At 37.2% G+C, this 18,898-nt stretch overlaps 1 protein-coding gene across 3 annotated transcripts in view; it reads left to right on the top strand.

The window, feature by feature from the left end:
• Positions 1-18,898, top strand: part of Zranb1 (zinc finger RANBP2-type containing 1) — a 61,530-nt gene that overhangs the window by 33,201 nt on the left and 9,431 nt on the right. For 2 of the 3 annotated variants that reach the window (XM_085693231.2, XM_085693232.2), the window contains 4 exons: positions 8,923-9,110; positions 12,914-13,067; positions 15,634-15,705; positions 16,367-16,565. In XM_085693231.2, coding sequence (XP_085549357.1) covers positions 8,923-9,110; positions 12,914-13,067; positions 15,634-15,705; positions 16,367-16,565 — 613 coding nt within the window. Of the gene's footprint in view, positions 1-4,184; positions 4,309-8,922; positions 9,111-12,913; positions 13,068-15,633; positions 15,706-16,366; positions 16,566-18,898 lie in introns of all 3 variants that reach the window. The other variant, XM_085693233.2, reaches the window with a different exon arrangement.

Raw genomic sequence — 18,898 nt, 5'->3', positions numbered from 1 at the left:
AAACAAATATTCTGCAACATAAGCAAATGCGACATACCTTAACATAGCTGAACAAATGCAACATATCTTTGCATAGTTAAACAAAAATATTCTGCAATACTCTGTTTTATTATTATTATATATATAATTAATTTTTATTGAGCTCTACATTTTACTCTGCTCCCCCCCTTCAACCCTCTCCCAAGGTCCCATGCTCCCAATTTACTCCGGAGATCTTGACTTTTACTACTTCCCATGTAGATTAGATCCACATATGTTTCTCTTAGAGTCCTCATTGTTTTCTAGGTTCTCTGGGATTGTGATTCATAGGCTGGTTTTCTTTGCTTTATGTTTAAAAACCACTTATGAGTGAGTCATTCTGGATCTGAGTTACCTCACTCAAAATGATATTTTCTAGCTCCATCCATTTGCCTGAAAATTTCAAGATTCGTTTTTTTTTGTGTGTGTGTGTAAATGTACCACATTTTCTTTATCCATTCTTCGGTCGAGGGGCATTTAGGTTGTTTCCAGTTTCTGGCTGTGACAAACAATGCTGCTGTGAACATAGATGAGCACATGTCCTTGTGACATAGTTGAGCATCCTTTGGATATATACCCAAAAGTGGTATTACTGGGTCTTGAGGAAGGTTGTTTCCTAATTTTCTGAGACATCGCCACACTGACATCCAAAGGGGCTGTACCAGCTTGCACTCCCACCAGCGATGCAGAAGTGTTCCCTTTATTCCACATCCTCTCCAGCATAAGTTGTCATCAGTGTTTTTGATCTTGGTCATTCTTACAGGTGTAAGGTGGAATCTTAGAGTTGATTTGATTTGCATTTCTCTGATGACTAAGGATGTTGAACATTTCCTTATTTGTCTTTCAGCCATTTTTAGATTCCTCTGTTGAGAGTTCTCTGTTCAGGTCTGTACCCAATTTTTTTTTTATTGGATTATTTGTTCTTTTGAAGACCAATATCTTGAGTTCTTTGTATATTTTGGAGATCAGACCTCTGTCTGATGTGGGGATGGTGAAGATCTTTTCCCATTCTATAGGCTGTCGTTTTGTCTTGTTGACTGTGTCCTTTGCTTTACAGAAGCTTTTCAGTTTCAGGAGGTCCCATTTATTAATTGGATCTCTCAGTGTCTGTGCTACTGGGGTTATATTTAGGAAGTGGTTTCCTGTGCCAATGCGTTCAAGTGTACTTTCCACTTTCTCTTCTATGAGGTTCAGTGTGGCTGGCTTTATGTTGATTTCTTTGATCCATTTGAACTTTGCATAGTTAAACAAATATTCTGCAATACTCTGGTTATCATATGTACACACATAAAACTTGTTAAGAATCAAAGCCCAGGGGCTGGAGAGATGGCTCAGTGGTTAAGAGCACTATCTGCTCTTCCAAAGGACCTGAGTTCAGTTCCCAACACCCACATGACAGTTCATACCTGTCTGTAATTCTAGTTCTGGGGAATCTGACACCTTCACACAGAATATATATACAGGCAAAACACCAGTGTACAGTAAATAAATAAATCTTAAAAAAATGAGTCAAAGGACAGAGTGAAAGAATCAACTATAGTTGAACTGTAGAATAAAACATGAGAGAGATAATCTGTAGGAAAGGCTGAACCTGTTCACCTGGATAAGGAAATTTAGTTCTCAGTGTCAGGGCAGCAGCAGACCTTTGAAACCTCTGAATGGAGTGCCTTCATCTAATTGATGGTTTAAGAAGACCATTCTGGCCACAATATAGGGAAAAGTAAGTGGGACCAACCCTTGGGAGGAGCAGGCCGGAGGTAGAACTGGCTAAAGTTGGAAGACTATATTGTACTGAGACGAGGAGGAGTTAAAATAGCCGGGCTTTTGGTTTGGATAGTAGTATAGCTAGAATGTAGGGTAAAAACAGGGTAATTTTAGACATATGAGGATGTCTCATGTATGTATTGTGTATAAGAGCCTGAAACTATTGGGCAGAATATACCATTTAGTTTTACATGAATGGTTATATTGGGCAACCGTGAGTTAAGCTGTGGAATCTTCTCCTGCAGCAGGAAGTGATGGGGACTTTGCTGTTTGGTGTTATTGACTGAGAAACAGCTAGCTTTGTGCTCTTCTAGATGAACTCAATATTTTATAACATGCTTTCTCACTTGATGATTCACTGTCTTACTGGATTACCAACTCATAGCCCTCACATCATATATCACCAAGGATACCTATGAATGTGGCCCAAACAAATTGCAAACTAAAAATATTCAGAAATGTTTTTGTGTGTTATTTCTTTCTCCACCTGCCCCAACTTGATTACATGGTTTGTAAGCTGCTTGAACTTTGTAGATGACTTTGTAGGACTGTATCCTAGTGTCAGAGGTTAGATACAACTGCCAGACATTTCTAAAATGGTATAATTTTAAACAAAGTCAAGATACCATGAGGGTGTATGGAATCGATTTTTGTTGTTGTTGTTTTGGTTTTTTTTTGAGACAGGGTTTTTCTGTATAGCACTGGTCGTCCTGGAACTCACTTTGTAGATCAGACTGGCCTTGAACTCAGAAATCCACTTCTGCTGCTTCCCAAGTGCATGTGCCACCACGCCTGGGATGAAATTTTTGTTGTTTGGAAGTCAGAGAACTTTTAGATTTGACTGCAGTGGTGAATATGGGTTTGGCATATATCTCTTTAGATAATTTTTAAAAGGATGCTTTAAGAATTCTCCATTAAAAAAAACTCTAGTTGTTTAGTTCAGTAATGTTTTAGGTTATCTTAAAATTGGAAGTCATGTTCATTTCTCCAACTTAGTAATATTTGTACGTACTTCTGATGGTTTGTCCCAAAGATGATTTTGTAATTTGTTCCTTTAAATACTTCCATTTTTGCGTTTTTGTAGCAATTGTTTCTGCCCATCAAGATCCCCTTTCTTATGAAAGTATCTGTGAGTTCATAGATTTACCCATGACTTTGGGATTTATATTTTCACAATAGTTGGGTTAATAGTCTGAATATAGTTTATTTGATATAGTTCTATAATTGTTATTGGATCACTTAAAAGATATTAGGAACTTTTTGATTTCCTTACTTCATTGAACCTTCTGTTTTTCTAAAGAGTATGTTTTAATGAACATTGGGATTGAAAAGAAATTAGTCTTGATTATAATTAGATTTAAGAAATTATTTTCAGAGTTGGAGAGATGGCTTAGTGGTTAAGAGCTTTTGCTGCATTTGCTAGGTTTAGTTCCCAATACTTACATTGTAGCTCACTACCAGCCTTCTGGCCTCTGGCAGCAGACATGCACATAGAATTTATGCATTTAGGCATACAGGTGAAACACTTATACACATAAAATACAAATGAATAATTAAAATGATTATTTTTTCAATTTCTGATTCTCTCTCTCTCTCTCTCTCTGAAGATGCTTGTTCTGAGATACTATTCTTGGAGTAGAAATGGCTGGTCTGAGCTTGTTACCTTTGGTTATAATGTGAAAAATGCAACTAGGAGGCAGTTTGTTTGGTCTGCTCAAATTATTTTTGTAGTTATTGCTGCTTGTGCCTGTTTGAAGGCACGGTTAAAAATATAATGGATTTTAAAATTCAGCTTTTCATCTTGGAGAGATGGCTCAGTGGGTAAAAGTGCTTCCTGTGTGAGTATGAGGACCCGAGTTCAGATCCCAGCACCCATGGAAAAAGCTAGTAGTGGCCACAATGTGTAACCTGTCTTCTGTATAACTCAGGATTGTGGGCTTCCTGTCTTAGCGAGCCTATCTCCAGGTTCAGTGAGGGACCTTGTCTCAAAGGAATAAGGTGGAGAGCAATAAAGCAGAGCACTCGATGACATTTTCTTCTTGCTTCTGTAGGCATACATATACACACACATGCACACTCACAAAAAATGCAACTCTTATTTGAGTATTAAAAGAGTTCCTTGCAAATATTTGAGCCCAGGTTTATGATTAAACTATATCTGAGGATATATATATAATATATAATATATATAATATATATGTAATATATATAGTATATAATATATATATTTTTAAAAAAACATGGTTATTGGGTGGGAGAGTTTCTTGTTAATACGCAAATCAATTAAATAATTTAAGCCTTAGGTAGAGGAACTGCCTAGACAATACAGCCAGCCACGTCTGCATCTTTCTACTGACCATTCTCTAGGACATTCTCTTTAAAAACTAACTTTTCTCTTTAAGGGTTCCTGAAATTGTGCCTGCTGTCTCCAGGTCCACCCTGACCCCACAGCATAAACCATGCTGTGATGTTACACAGCTACCATAGAACTCCAGGGTAGTGTTGAGCTGGCCCATGTGGGTTCAGGTAAGTCCTGGCTTTTTTTTTTACCATTTGGCATTTTTTTCAAAGTTAGTTACCATTATGATTTTATATCATAAAGGAAAATAAGTCAAAACTTTGAAAACTGTGCCATATATGGGGGAAAAATAAGTCTATTATTTAAACATCTAAAGAGCCAGCTCCAAATGCTAACCAATGGAGTTCCATAGTAGCTGTGAAGTCCCCAGTGAGTTTTTGACCTGTGGCTTCAAAATCTGTTAAGCTCACTCTGGCCCAGTTATATAGGACAACATGATAGAAGCTTTCCTGCTGTAACTGCCTCTTGAAGATTTTATTTGGTAGCTAATAATATGCTATATGCTTTCATTTACTTAAAGACTACATAACTTAAACTTTTCATTAACATTTCCCTTACCTCTAATTGCCAGTAGTTGAATGAATAATGAAACTGGGGGTCAGTTTTAGGTTGCTGGTTGGTTTTAGTCTCAGAGAGTGCTTCTAGTTGTCTTTATTTGCCTTTATAATAATACAAAGGACGAGGGGCAAGACAGAACACACAATGTAAGTGTGTTAAATTAAAGAATACTAAGGCACTTCAGTTACTTTTGGAGACATTGTGAGTGATCAGAAGCCTAAAGAACAGGTATAGATTTTAGAATGGATCAATTCCACCACCCCCAGTCTTTGTTTTGTAAAGTTAGGCTTTAACACTTAACATTTATTTGTTATCCTTTTCTGCCTTACTGTGCTTCTGTTTTTTCTTACTTTTATCCTTGATGTTAGAAGTTGCTAAAAATGTAAAGAACTTGGGGACATCTTTGTGATTGTGATAACCTTCCTCCTCCCTAAGCAAAAAAAAAAAAAAAAAAATATGGTAGCTAAAGTTTATTTGCATGACACAGTTAGGTCCTTCTAAATCTCAAACCTACAGTGAAAACTCATGTAAGAAACTCTAAACTTGATTAGTAGCTCTTTCTGAACACTAATAAAATTTAACAAAACTTGAACAGTTTCATGATGTTCTCATGAACTTTGATCTGTAATTTGGTTAGTGAATACTATATATATATAAGTATATATATACACTTATATATAACATATATATACAAAATATGTACTTATATATATAAAACACACACACACACACATATATTCCCAAAGCATTAGACAGTAAATGTTATTAAAAAGAGGTAGTTTGTTCCTTTTTGTGTTGGAAAGGTTGTAGTCTTATTCTTTAGCCTCCTCCTTCTCCAATGTGTGTTTTGTGGAACAACACAGCATAGTCCTGCTTGAGTTTAACAAAAATTGGAAGGAGAGAATTCAGTATTTTTGATGTTCAAGTCAAATGAAAATTCTGACTGGTTCTGTGTATTTTGGTTTTGTGTATGTGACTCAGCTTTCTAAGGTATGATACATATAACATGGAGTTTAACATTTGAAATTCTGGATACTTTGAAGACAGGCAGGCAGTAGTAGTGTCAATTGTAGTCCCAGGCTTAGTTTGCACAGTTCAATGTTCTGGTTGGTCTGATCTCCCCACCCCATGTGCCAATGCTAACGTCAGACATTCTTCAGGAATATTAGTGAGGAAATGAATTCTTAAGAACTTCTAAGACATCAGCTATACAGAGACTTAGCTAAAGAGTGAAGGTTGTTATTTAGAGAATATTTTCTTCTTCTAAACCAAAGAAAGTAGTCACTTGATATTTAGCTTTAGATTGCCTCACATGTGTGCTTTGGGGGGGAAAATATTTTAACACACAGCAATTTCATACATGTCTATACATCTGAATACATATGCACAAATCTTCCTCTTTGTCTATTCAGATAAATTGATCAAGCTCTTGGGTTACTTTTAGAATTTGGAGCATTTTATGTGTAATATGTATTTTATAGATAGGTAATAATTTTTAGGTTTTAAGCCAAAAATCTGTAGAGGTTCAGAGATGCAGTGTTTTCCTTCCCATGTCGGGTATCAAACCCAGGGCCTTCCGATTGCTAGGTATGTGCTGTACCACTGAATTAACTCCAGTTCTGGTTCTGTCTCTGATAGGACTGAAGGAGAAAACAGTTGTCTTTGTAAAGAAGCATTTACATGTAGAAGCATGTAGGGTGGGGTATAGTGGCACATATCTGTAATGCCATCACTTGGGAGACTGGGGTAGGGGAGTTGTCTCAAGTTAGAGGTCATTCTTTGGTACATAGTGAGTTTCTAGACTTGGGCTGCCCTAGCAAACAAAATAAAATAAAACACCTATAGAAACAAAAGGAGATAGGGTGAGTATAATTAGTTCTAAATATTACAAATTGCATTAAATTAGTTTTAGACTTTTTTGTATACTTGAATATAATTAGAAATAGAAAATCCTTTAATGATAGATGATTTTAATAAGCAGCACTACTTAGTCTGTTCTTGAGCTTTATGCTTCAGGAAGATGTTATGTTGTCTCATGCTAACTACTACAGTTTGGTCCTAGTGACTTCTAGGGCACTTTTCTTCACAAGGATGTTTTGAAAGCCTTTATGTTTAAAGTAGATGAGGGCCGATTTTTATAGTTGAAATGTATTGACCCAAAATACAAACTAAAATTTCTGTAAGAAGCATTCTTAGTTAATAACATGAGGGTTTCAGCTGGTTTTGTTTTTATGTTGTTGGGATTGAACCTAGGTCTTCATATACGCTAGGCAAAATAAAATAAAATAAGATAAAATAAAATAAAATAGGGTCTACCATGGAGCAAACTTTACACCCAGCCCCAATGTAGTGGACTTTTATTTATTTGAGTTGGAAAGCTGCACTCTTGTTACTTGGGCTTGTTATGCTCTTAGAATCACAGGATCTTCCTGTCTGAGACACCTAAGACCAGGGATTATATAGTTTACAGCATCATTTCTACTTTCTCATGAGCCCTTAACTTGAAAAATTTATATGTGCATGTTGGGTGTGGGTGAGGATTTAGATTGACAGAAAACATCCATAACTCTTAGGAGTTTGAAAACTTTTAAAGCTGACCTTCATTCCTCACAGATGTGATTTAAAAGGATTTGGGGGAGACTAAGCATCATGTACTTACTGTCTTTTGTGCTTTTATTGCTGTAGCACAGTATTCAGGATGCAACAAACGTACAGTGAGTGTGGGAATTAAATGGTCAATTTTAAGATTGGTTGTCTGTAATAAGGAGAGGACTGTTTCATTGTACTAGGTATAAGGAGTGTCTTTATCTCAATTCCTAATTCAAAAAGGCATTAAAATGCCTTTTTAAAAATACACTAAGGGACTGGAGAGATGGCTCAGCGATTAAGAGCACTGCCTGCTCTTCTGAAGGTCCTGAGTTTAATTCCCAGCAACCATATGGTGGCTCACAACTATCTGTAATGAGATCTGGTGTCCTCTTCTGGCCTGCAGGCATACATGCAGACAGAATACTGAGAATACTGTACATATAATAAATAAAATCTTTAAAAAAAATAAAAATACACTAAGAATATTTTTAGTTAAATACTAAAAATACTCAAGATGGACTTTATTTTTCTGATATAATTTAGGAAGCACTGAAAAATAGTTGGTCTGATAATTTGTTTTACTGTATTTATTGAAAGCTAATGTACACTCTCATCCCCTCCCCCAGGCTGTTTATTATCCATATTGTCAAGTAATTACTATCATAACATTAATTTGTGTTAAGGTTAATAAAATGATTTAATGGGAATGGAAGTTTTATGACTTTGAAAAAATGTTATTTCTTTTCTGTTCCTGCCCCTAATTGTTTTATTTTAGTATATTTAAAATTGTGTAGTATAAGTTTTAACAGTTATCATTCTTCTCCCTTTCTCTCAGTGTATAGACCAGGCTGGCCTTACAGAGATCTGGTTGCCTCCGCCTCCCACGTGCTGGGATTAAAGATGTATACAACCCACTTTCTTTAGAGATGTTGTCTCTCTAACACAGTGGAATTCACTGTGGAGCCTGGGCTTGTCGTGATCGCAAGTCCTCCTCCTTTAACTCCCAAATGAAGAGCTGCAATCACAGTTGTGAACCGACATATGCAGCCATTTGTGAACAATTTGTAATGTGTATAAGGACGTCTTGACTGTGGGAGATTCTGAATTCAAAATGCTGTCAATTTTTACTTAAAATGAAAATTATTTTAGAGCTACACAGCAGTGTAGAAAGCTCAGTTTTTGTTTTATTCTGCTTTAAAAATTCAGGGTAAAGGGCAGAAATAGCCATACACTAAATGGAAGCACATGTGTGTCTCTGGGTTTTGCCATCAGGATGAATGCAAGATAATAATGGCTCATTTTTTCTGTGAAGTCTAGTTTCTCAAACTACGTTGTCCTTATTCATTTTTAATCCATTTACTGTATTCTGATCGTTCTTTAAAGTCTGCCAGAGTTTGGAGCCTAGCCATGATGGTGAGGTAAGTGCCAAACGGGGCAGTTCTAGTTCTAGAAAGAAAATTTGAAATGGTAGGGAAATATTAATTTTCCTTATTTTCTTTAGGACATGTAAATGATGTCCCAGGATCCAGGAAGTACAAAGGAATGTTAAAGAATTTAGTGTGGTTACTTCACCTGTATATGCCTTTTGAAGAAAAACAGATTTAAGTGCTTTTCTATCTTGGTGCTTGTTTTAGGGGTGGTGGAAGGTGATTTAGCAGCCATAGAATCATACAAGTCATCAGGAGGAGACATTGCACGTCAGCTCACTGCAGATGAAGTACGTTTGCTGAACCGTCCTTCTGCTTTTGACGTTGGCTACACCCTGGTACACCTGGCCATACGCTTTCAGAGGCAAGATATGTTAGCAATATTACTTACAGAGGTAAGTGTGGCATTTTGTTTATTGAAACCAGGGCTTGTATGTGTTTGGTAATGTTCTTTTATATTGAAGAAATAGATTCTTTAATTGTTTTTTTTTTAAACTCTATTTTTTTATCGCTATACTGTGGGTTGAATGTAGGACCTTGTACATACTAGGCAAGTGCTTTACTACTGAGCTATATCCCCAGCCCTAATTTTTTATTTTTAATGTCACAGCATTTCTCCAAATTCTTAAATGTTTTTTAAAGGATTTATTTATTATGTATACACTGTTCTGCCTCTATATGTCCCTGCAGGTCAGAAGATGGCACCAGATCTCATTAATGGTTCTTGTGAGCTACCATGTGGGTGCTGGGAACTGAATTCAGGACCTCTGGAAGAGCAGTCAGCACTCAGAGTCAACCTCTGAGCCATCTCTCCAGCCCAAATTCTTAAATGTTTTAAACTTTTTTACTTGTTGTTAAAAATCGTTTTAATTTTAAGAGATTTTTAATGATTTCAAGATTTATTTTTATTTTTAGTGTGTGAGTGTTTTGCTTGCTTTTTGTATGTGTGTGTGTAGTTTGAGTGCAGTGACCTTGGAGGTCAGGAGATGGTGTCTCATCCCTTTGGAGTTGGAGTTATAGTTGATTGCAAGATGTCTCATGGGTGCCAGAAACCAAACCCATGTCACACTCTGCAGAATAGTCAGTGTTCTTAACTACAGAGCCATCTCACACTCTAGCCCCTTCAATTGTATTTTAAAGGGCACTCCTTCCCTGGTGTGGTAGGTACTTTATTGTTTTGTTTTGTTCGTTTGTTTGTTTAAAAGATAGGATCTCATTAATTCAGGATGAGCATTGTAGTTAGCCAAGGACTGCTCCTTGAACCACTAATCCTTCTGTCCATTTCCCAACTGCTAGATTGTAGGCCTGTTTTACCATTCACACACACACACACACACACACACACACACACACACACACACACACACACACCAACACCTGTTTTTGGTGGGGGTGGGTGGGGAAGGTGTGGGGGAGTCCGGGACAGGGTTTACAGGTCTGACTGTCCTGGAACTTGCTTTGTGGACAAGGCTGGCCTGGAACTCTGAGAGATCTGCCTGCCTCTGCCACCCGAGTTCTGGGATTAAAGGCATATGACGCCACCATTCGGGTCTTTTTCCCTTTTGTGATGAGAATTATGTGTTGCCTAGACTAGCCATGATCCCCTATACATAGAACATCTAGCCTTGAAATGCATATTCATAGTTTCCTGAGTTGATGGAGCTACTGATGTACACCACTGCTCCCAGCAATATAGCCTTAGAAGCAGGACTTTTTTCCATTAATACTTGAGTCATTAGGTTTGATTAAAACACACAGGAACTTACTTTTATTTGTTCATTCAACTAAGAAATACTTTTTTAGTGCCTATGCTACATTCCAAGCTCTGTGGCAGAGAGGATAGAATTGTAAGGTGTTGACTCTTTCTTTATTGAGTTTCTAGAGAAGTGGATAAATGAATGGGTATTTCTGTATAGTGTGAGTAAATGACCATTTGAGTCCTTAGGAAAGAACTTGGGAGGTATCTTCACTTCCTTCTTAGCAAGTCACATTTCATCAAGTTTCCCTCTCCCCCGCTCTTGCTCTTCCTTTGGCCTTGCCTTCTTCCCATCACAGGATTGCAAGTATCCTAGGCTAGCTCACAACTTGCTATGAAAACTGAGGATAACCTTGACTTTTTAACCCTTCTTCCACCTCCTGAGCACTGAAATTACAGGTTTGCTCTGCTGCACCTAGTTTGTACTGTGCTTGGGATGGATCTGGTGCAGAATACAAGGCAGGCAGTCTGCCACCAGAGCTATACCCCAGACCCCATTTCATCAGATTTCTGGAGGAGGAATAGAAGTTAGCATGTGAAGTAAGCTTGGTAGAGAATTGATTTAAGTAAGCTATTTATGAAGGTATAGGGATTATATCCATGTGACTATAATCCCAGGGATATGACTTTATTATTTGTATAAGAGACTTTATGTTTCACAATAAGAGAAATAAAATAAAAATACAGAAAGTCAGATAATGTGGATTAAATTTTTGTCAATACACATCTGGGTATGCTTTATATAAATATATAAATTGAAACTTCAAGTTTATTAGTATCTGGGAACCATTATATACAGATACTGTATGGGGATTAAAAAATATGCCATGTAGGTGAAAATTTGATTTTATTGGCTAGCCATTATGTTTACTGTAGTAAGATTCCAGTGACATCAAGGGAAGAGGTTGGGTAGACTCAGAGAAGGGAAGTTTACCATAAGGGAGGGTAGAAAGGTAGGATGTGAATATGACATAAGCGGGTATGTCTGTAAAAAAAGCACTGAACCAAGTTCTTTTGGAATGAGAAGAGAATGTTGATTGTAAGATATGAGTCAAGATTTTCACTGAGCTTTTTTTGTCATGAACTTATGAACTCCTGGAAAAAATGGCATTTTAGTGAAGAAAAAAATAACAATGGAAATCTAGTTATTGAAATACAGCTATCAGAATAGTTAACCATATTTGTGACTTGTAAGATTTGTGTGTATGTGTGTGTGTTGGCCAAGTGGTGGTGGCACATGACTTTAATCCCAGCACTCAGGAGGCAGAGGCAGGTGGATCTCTCAGAGTTTGGGCCAGCCTGGTCTACAAAGCAAGTTCCAGGACAGCCAGGGCTGTTACACAGAGCAGCCCTGCCTCGCAATGGGGGGGGAACGGAAATGAGAGGGGATGGAGGGAGGGAGGAGAGAGAGAGGGAGAGAGAGAGTGAGAAGAGAGAGGGAGAGAGAGAGAGAGAGAGAGAGCCAGTGTGCATGTGTGTGTGCATGAGTAGCTGATGCTGGCTTAGAATTTACGATCCTCCATCTTCTGAGTGCTAAAAATTAAAGACATTGCAAGAAAATTTCTTATAGTTTAGTCCGCTAGCTTAGGAAAATGAAAGGTTCTTTTGTAGTAAACTCCATGAATCTTTTCCAGTCCTTGGACTACAGGTTAAGTACAACTGGCCTAAGGGAGGATGGTTTGAGATTTGAGAATGGTGGTGAAGAATGGTGATGAAGGGAATGTTTCATGCTCCTCTTGAAATGTGTTCAAGGTTCATTCCAAGTTGTTTTTTAAAAAAGAATTTGGGGTATTCGTGTTAGCAGTGAGTGTTCCTGACAAATAGCAATTAGGAAAATATCTGATAATTGGTTCCTGGTTTTTGTTTGTTTGTTTGTTTGTTTTGTTTTTTTTCTTCTTTTCATTTACTTGAGCTTTGAGTTTCTGGGTTCATGGAGCTAGAATGTAGTAAAAATTTTCATAGTTACTGGCAGTCAGTGAAGTCAGTGATAAAATCAAAATAAGGAGTCCTGTAACTGTGTTAATTCTGCTGAGCTAACAACTCTGGCTCCTCACTTTAGCAGCAGTAATGCATAGATGACATCGTTAGCAATGGGGTGGGGTTGAGATGTAGGCCCGGCTGCCCTCTTAGTTCCTGGTCTTCCCACCTCAGACTTTCTAGTAATCATGATTACAAGTGTGCACCATCATTCCTTGTTCCACACATGAATACAGCTGGAATGCTAGTTAGAATTTGTACCATTTGTTGCTATTCCATATTTCATAACTGTTTTGAATAGTTGTCCCATTGATATAAATGTCCACTGGCAAGGAAATAATACCTAGTATATTTAAGATTAAAAAAAATTGAATTGGGGGAAATTTTGCTAATTTAAGTGCTGTTATGTTTTGTTTCTATTCATGATAAATAAGATACAGAAGGAAGTTTCTTTCTGTATTTAAGGTGTCTCAACAAGCAGCAAAGTGTATTCCAGCAATGGTGTGTCCTGAACTGACAGAACAAATCCGGAGAGAAATAGCTGCTTCTCTTCACCAGAGAAAGGGAGATTTTGCTTGCTATTTTCTGACTGACCTTGTAACATTTACATTGCCCGCAGGTAACCCCAAAATTTATTATGAAAAGCAGTCTCTGTTTTCTTACAGTTATTTTTTTTTACATAGAGGTAAAAGTATGTTTTTGTGAGAAAGTTGGGTTTTTAACATTTTTATATTTTATGTGTACGAGTGTTTTGCCTGCATGTATATCTGGCACCACATGTATTTCTGGCACCCACGGAGGCCAGAAAAGGATATTAGATCCCTGGAAGTGGAGTTAGAGACAGTGGTGAGCTGCCATATAAATGCTGAGGATCAAATTTGGGTCCTCTAGAAGAGCAGCCAGTGCTCATAACTGCTGAGCTATCTCGCTAGCCCCATAAGTTAGGATCTTAAGATTTGACTGTTCTGTTTCTGCTTGATGTCACTCATACAAGAACTGTTTCTAAGCAAATACTTTGATGATTAGAAGACAGTAAATGATTTTTGTTATTGTTGTTGGCTTTAGTTTAATTTGAAGACAAGTTCTCTGTAGTTCATGTTATCTAGAACTTGCACAGATCTCTTGTTTCATCCACATGAGTGCTGGGATTATAGGTGTGAAGTCACCATTTTCCATTTCTTATGTGTCCTTTTCTTGAGACAAAGTCTCATTGTGTAATTCTGACTGGGCCTTGACCTTGCTATGTAGACTAGGCTAGCCATGAACTCATACCTCCCTCTTGAGTACTGGGATTAAAGAAATATGCCACCACATCTGGCATATTAAAAACAAACAAATATACATATATATGTGTGTGTACGTATACATACATATATATACATACATACACACACAGACATACATATATATTACCCATTCATTTTCTCCTTTTATTTAAGAATATTCTTTAGTTTCCTATTTTTAATTTTCACATCTTTCTGCTTTGAAACTATATATACCCATTGGCTACTACTAAGAATTGGGATACATTCGTACATACATACATACATACATACATATACACACACACACATATGTATATATACACACACATATGTTAGGTTATTTGAATTAAAAATAATAGAACCTTTGAGTATGTCACTGTTTTTCATCCATTAATTTCTGTTGTATTTATGAAGCATCTGTTAATGTTTTTAATTTTCTCATAGTTGAAAGTGTCTGGAGACTACCTTTTGTGAATTGATATTGAATAAATACAACAAAGAACTTTTTCTTTTTCAAGTAAAGGTTCTATCTGGTACCCGAGTGTTTTCAATCTTTTGTAATCAGAAATATTTGTATGTGGGAAGGGTTAATAATGAAGCCTTTGTTTGGTTTTGTTTTTTGAGGCGGTTTCTCTGTACCTCTGACTGTCATGAAACTTGATCTGTAGATCAGGCTGGCCTCAACTCACAGATATCCTCCTGCCTCTGCCTCCTGAGTACTGGATTAAAGGTTTGTGCCACCATGCCTGGCTAATGAAGCCTTTTAGAATCAATAAATTTCATACAATATACTGTATATTAAGCTTATCTCAAGGTATTAACTTAAAAAATCATTATTATATTTTCTTATTGTGTGCATGTGCTAGTCATGGTATGTTGTTGAGGTTAGAGTACTACTTATCTGAATTGGTTCTCTCCTTCCATCATATGAGTCTTGGGGATTTGAACTCAGACAGTCAGACTTGATAGCATGTGACTTTTCCTTCTAAGCCTTCTTGCCAAACCATACATAGGTTGTTGTTTTGCTTTTTAAAGAATTAAAGATACCATTTAAAAAATTAAACTTAAAAGAACAGAAAAAAACTTTAAAATTAAAACAATATATTTAATGTATATATGTATGAATGATTTCCTTGCATGTGTACATGTACACTAAGTGTGTGCCTAGTGCCCTCAGAGGTCAGAAGAGGGCATCAGTTTCCTTGGAACTAGAGTTAAGGTTAACTATAATCCATCATTTAGGTGTTGTGACTTGAACCTAGGGTCCTTTGCAAGAGCAATCAGTTGTCTTAATCATTTAGCCACCCCTCGCCCCCCAGGGGCTCTTAAGGGTAATGCTTTTTATACAGTAGAGTTGTCTATTAAGTAACCTAAATAGAACCTAGAGTACTTGAGGAAGGTTATGAAAATATTGTGTGTCAAAGTGCATGGCTCATTAGCTTTTATGAGAAAATTTTTAAATTTGCAAATAACAGGTTTAAGACTGGCAGTGGTAGTGCACACTTTTAATCTCAGTACTTGGGAGGCAGAGGTCAGCAGATCTCTTGAGTTCAAGGCCAGCCTGGTCTACAGAGCAAGTTGCAGGACAAGCAGGGGTACATAGAGAAACCCTATCTTGAAAAACTGGGGAGGGGGGAAGGTTTCTACAAAAAAGCACCCCATATGAAGAGAAAGAACAAATAAAAATCTATAAGTATTTGTTTACACATTATTTTTTATATTAACTTTAAGAATATTAGTAATGAAACTCAAAGGAAATTTTATATATATTCATATATATGTATGTATATATAGTCATGTTACATACAACATTAAACATAGATATCTGACAGCTTCAGTAGAAAAGAGGTGTTTTTATTAGAAACTAGCATTTAGTTATTAAATATGAGAACTGCTTTTAAGCCTTATTTTTCTGTGCAGATATTGAAGATTTGCCTCCAACAGTTCAAGAAAAATTATTTGATGAGGTGCTTGATAGAGATGTTCAAAAAGGTAAGTAAATGATGAATAGTATAATTTACCCTTTATCAAATCAGTAACCTGTTTCATTTTTATTTGTTTTATAATTTATTTATTATGTATTTAGTGTTCTGCTTGCTTGTATGCCTGCAAGCCAGGAGAGGGCACCAAATCTCATTACAGATGGTTGTGAGCCACTGTGTGGTTGCTGGAAATTGAACTCAGGACCTCTGGAAGATCAGCCAGTGTAGTGCTCTTAGACTCTGAGCCATCCCTCCAGCCCGTTTCATTTTTTATAGTGTAGGAAGTTGTTCATTTTGTAGTTGTCTTGCCTTGTTTTCAATTAAAAATGTAGAGTCCTTAAGAGCAGTGTCATAGTGGGCTCATATGCAAGTTCCTGGATTTGACCTGCAACCCTGAAACCAACAGTGCAAAACAGAAAAGACTCTCACAGCCTTGGGCTGCGATAGAGTGAACAAGTATATAAATTAACTAAAATTTCAAAACCTTGGTTTTCTACTACTTACTCTAGAATGAATATATTTTTGTATTAAGTATTTTTGTTAAAAAAGATTGTAAAGAATTTGTGAAAGTTAAATAATTATTCCAGGACCACAATATGCTTAACATTTTTAGAAAGTTTACATTAATTATGTAGGCATGAAAATGAACGTATTATTTAAATTCCTTCTAGAGCTAGAGGAAGAATCTCCAATTATAAACTGGTCTTTGGAGTTGGCTACACGTTTGGACAGTCGATTGTATGCACTTTGGAACCGGACTGCCGGAGATTGTTTACTTGACTCAGTACTACAAGCTACTTGGGGCATTTATGACAAAGACTCGGTGCTTCGGAAAGCCCTGCATGACAGCCTCCATGACTGTTCACATTGGTGAGCTGGTACCCTTCCCTGTTTCAGTTTAGAATTGCTTTTGCTGGGTCATTTCCTTATAGTAGTGGGTTACTTTTCTTCTCATATATAATTTTCTTTTTAGGACTGTGTGTGTGTTTGGTACACAAGGAAGCCAGACTATTGGACTCCTTGGATCAGTTTGAGCTGTCATGTGGGTACTAGGAATTGCACCCAGGTCCTCTGAAAGAGCAGCAAGTACTTTAACTTTTGAGCCGTCTCAGCTACTGACAGTGGTGGTACTCATCCTTAATCCCAGCAGTGGGAACATAGAGGCAGGTGGATCTCTGAGTTCAAGGCTAGCTTGGTCTATATGGTGGGTTCTGGGACAGCCAGGGTTACATAGAAAAACCCCATCTTGAAAAACAAAAACATCCCAGCCAACCAAAAAACTATTGAACCATCTCTCTAGCCTATCTTAAATAAAAAAATTTAAAAGCTTTATTTTTAATGTGGTCAGGAGTGGGGAGGGAGAGAGAAAGAATGTGTGTCTGCCTATACAGAGGGGTGTGGTTGATTGGATTTTGTGATGGCAGGGTTTTTGGTGTGTGTGTGTGTGTGTGTGTGTGTTTAAATAGATCTGTATAGGTCTGCCTTGTAAGTTCAATGTGATTGCACTGTAAGGTGAGTAGATTCTCTGGTGCTGATTTTAGTTTCTTAGCTGGAAAGCCAAATCTGAACTGTGGTAAATCTACCACCTTGCAAAATTTGCTTTGAAAAGCAGCCTGGATCAAAGGCATAGTGGTACTCCTGTAACCCCAGCACCTTGGATGGAAGTGACAGGAAGACTGAGTTCAAGGCTACATTTCAGTTGTGTATGAAGACCCTGTCTCAAAAATTTTTGCCCCATATAAAATCAAACACATCACCCAAGATAGCTTGGGAATTTTCCTTTGATAGTAATTGACTTATCTCATATGACTGAATTGTGAATTTTAGTAGTTGATTTACTTCTTTCCCTAATTGTGAAGCTTTTATTTTTAACTCTTTCATTTCTTTTAATATTTATTTATTTATTTATTTATTTATTTATTTATTTATTTATTTATTTATTTATTATGTATACAATATTCTGTCTGTGTGTATGCCTGAAGGCCAGAAGGGGGCACCAGACCTCATTACAGATGGTTGTGAGCCACCATGTGGTTGCTGGGAATTGAACTCAGTACCTTTGGAAGAGCAGGCAGTGCTCTTATCCGCTGAGCCATCTCTCCAGCCCAACTCTTTAATTTTTAAAAGACATTTGAGGTTAATAATAGTAGGTTTGGGGCTAATTTTTGCCTTTTTCTTAATATTGACAAGTGATCTTCTGATATTTATATATTTTTTTAATAAATTAATTAATTTATTTTTTTGTTTATAAAAATTTCCACTTCTTCCCCTCCTCCCTATACCCTCCCATTTCCCCCACTCCCCCCCCCCCCTCCCTCTCCTCCTCCCTCTCCGGTCCAAAGAGCAGTCAGGGTTTCCTGCCCTGTGGGAAGTTCAAGTTCCTCCCCCCTCCTTCCAGGTCTAGGAAGGTGAGCATCCAAACAGACTAGGATCCCAAACAGCCATTTTTACTGGACTGAGTCAAGTTCTGTTAGTCTAGTGCAAGGGTGGGAAGAGGTAATAAGAGAGCACAGAAATGAGCTAGGTAGGTGCATTTCATTTGAATAAGACAGCATGAGATGCTTAGCATTGTGTCGTTGCAGCAGAACTCTCAAGTAGTCTTGATTCTAATGGACGCACAGGACTCCTGATAAAAATCATGCCTTGATGCTACCTTCTAGAATCTGCCATGCGATACCTTTGCTTTGTGTTTTAGAGTTCATATTGAAAGCTGAGTTAAAAGCATAGATTATAGAATCTCCTTCTGCTGTCTTGAGAACAGGACGGGGATAAAGATTATAATGGACTGCTCTTGATTTGGGGTTCAGTGACTAGTTTGCTCTTTAAATTCAACACATGACTATTCCATGGCAGAATTAGACTGGAGGCCAAACTTGGGTCCTGATTTAGGTCAGGAGTGGAGGGGCCAACCTAACACTTGGATAGCTCTCCCTCTTTAAAGCTGTTTTTACTGAGTTGCTAATTTGCATAGTCCAAATCAACCAGGGAGTATTGTCTTCAGTCTTTTAAAATTCCTAGTAAGAACCTAGAAAGCAATGTTCTATTATGTGACTTGTGTCACTTTTTGGTTTGGCTGTTTTTATTTCTTTATGTGTTTGTAGCTGTGCAGTTCTATTGGATACCTGTGATCTGAGCTGGTTAATGTTCTCAAGACTGAATAGACAGTATTATCCTTGCTTTTATCTTACTTTCCTGTTATTTCA

The sequence above is a fragment of the Myodes glareolus genome, chromosome 7, assembly GCF_982192425.1.
Source record: "Myodes glareolus chromosome 7, mMyoGla1.1, whole genome shotgun sequence".
Classification (NCBI taxonomy): domain Eukaryota; kingdom Metazoa; phylum Chordata; class Mammalia; order Rodentia; family Cricetidae; genus Myodes; species Myodes glareolus.
Note: the sequence above shows the minus strand (reverse complement) of the source record. Positions and strands in the feature narration are given on the sequence as shown.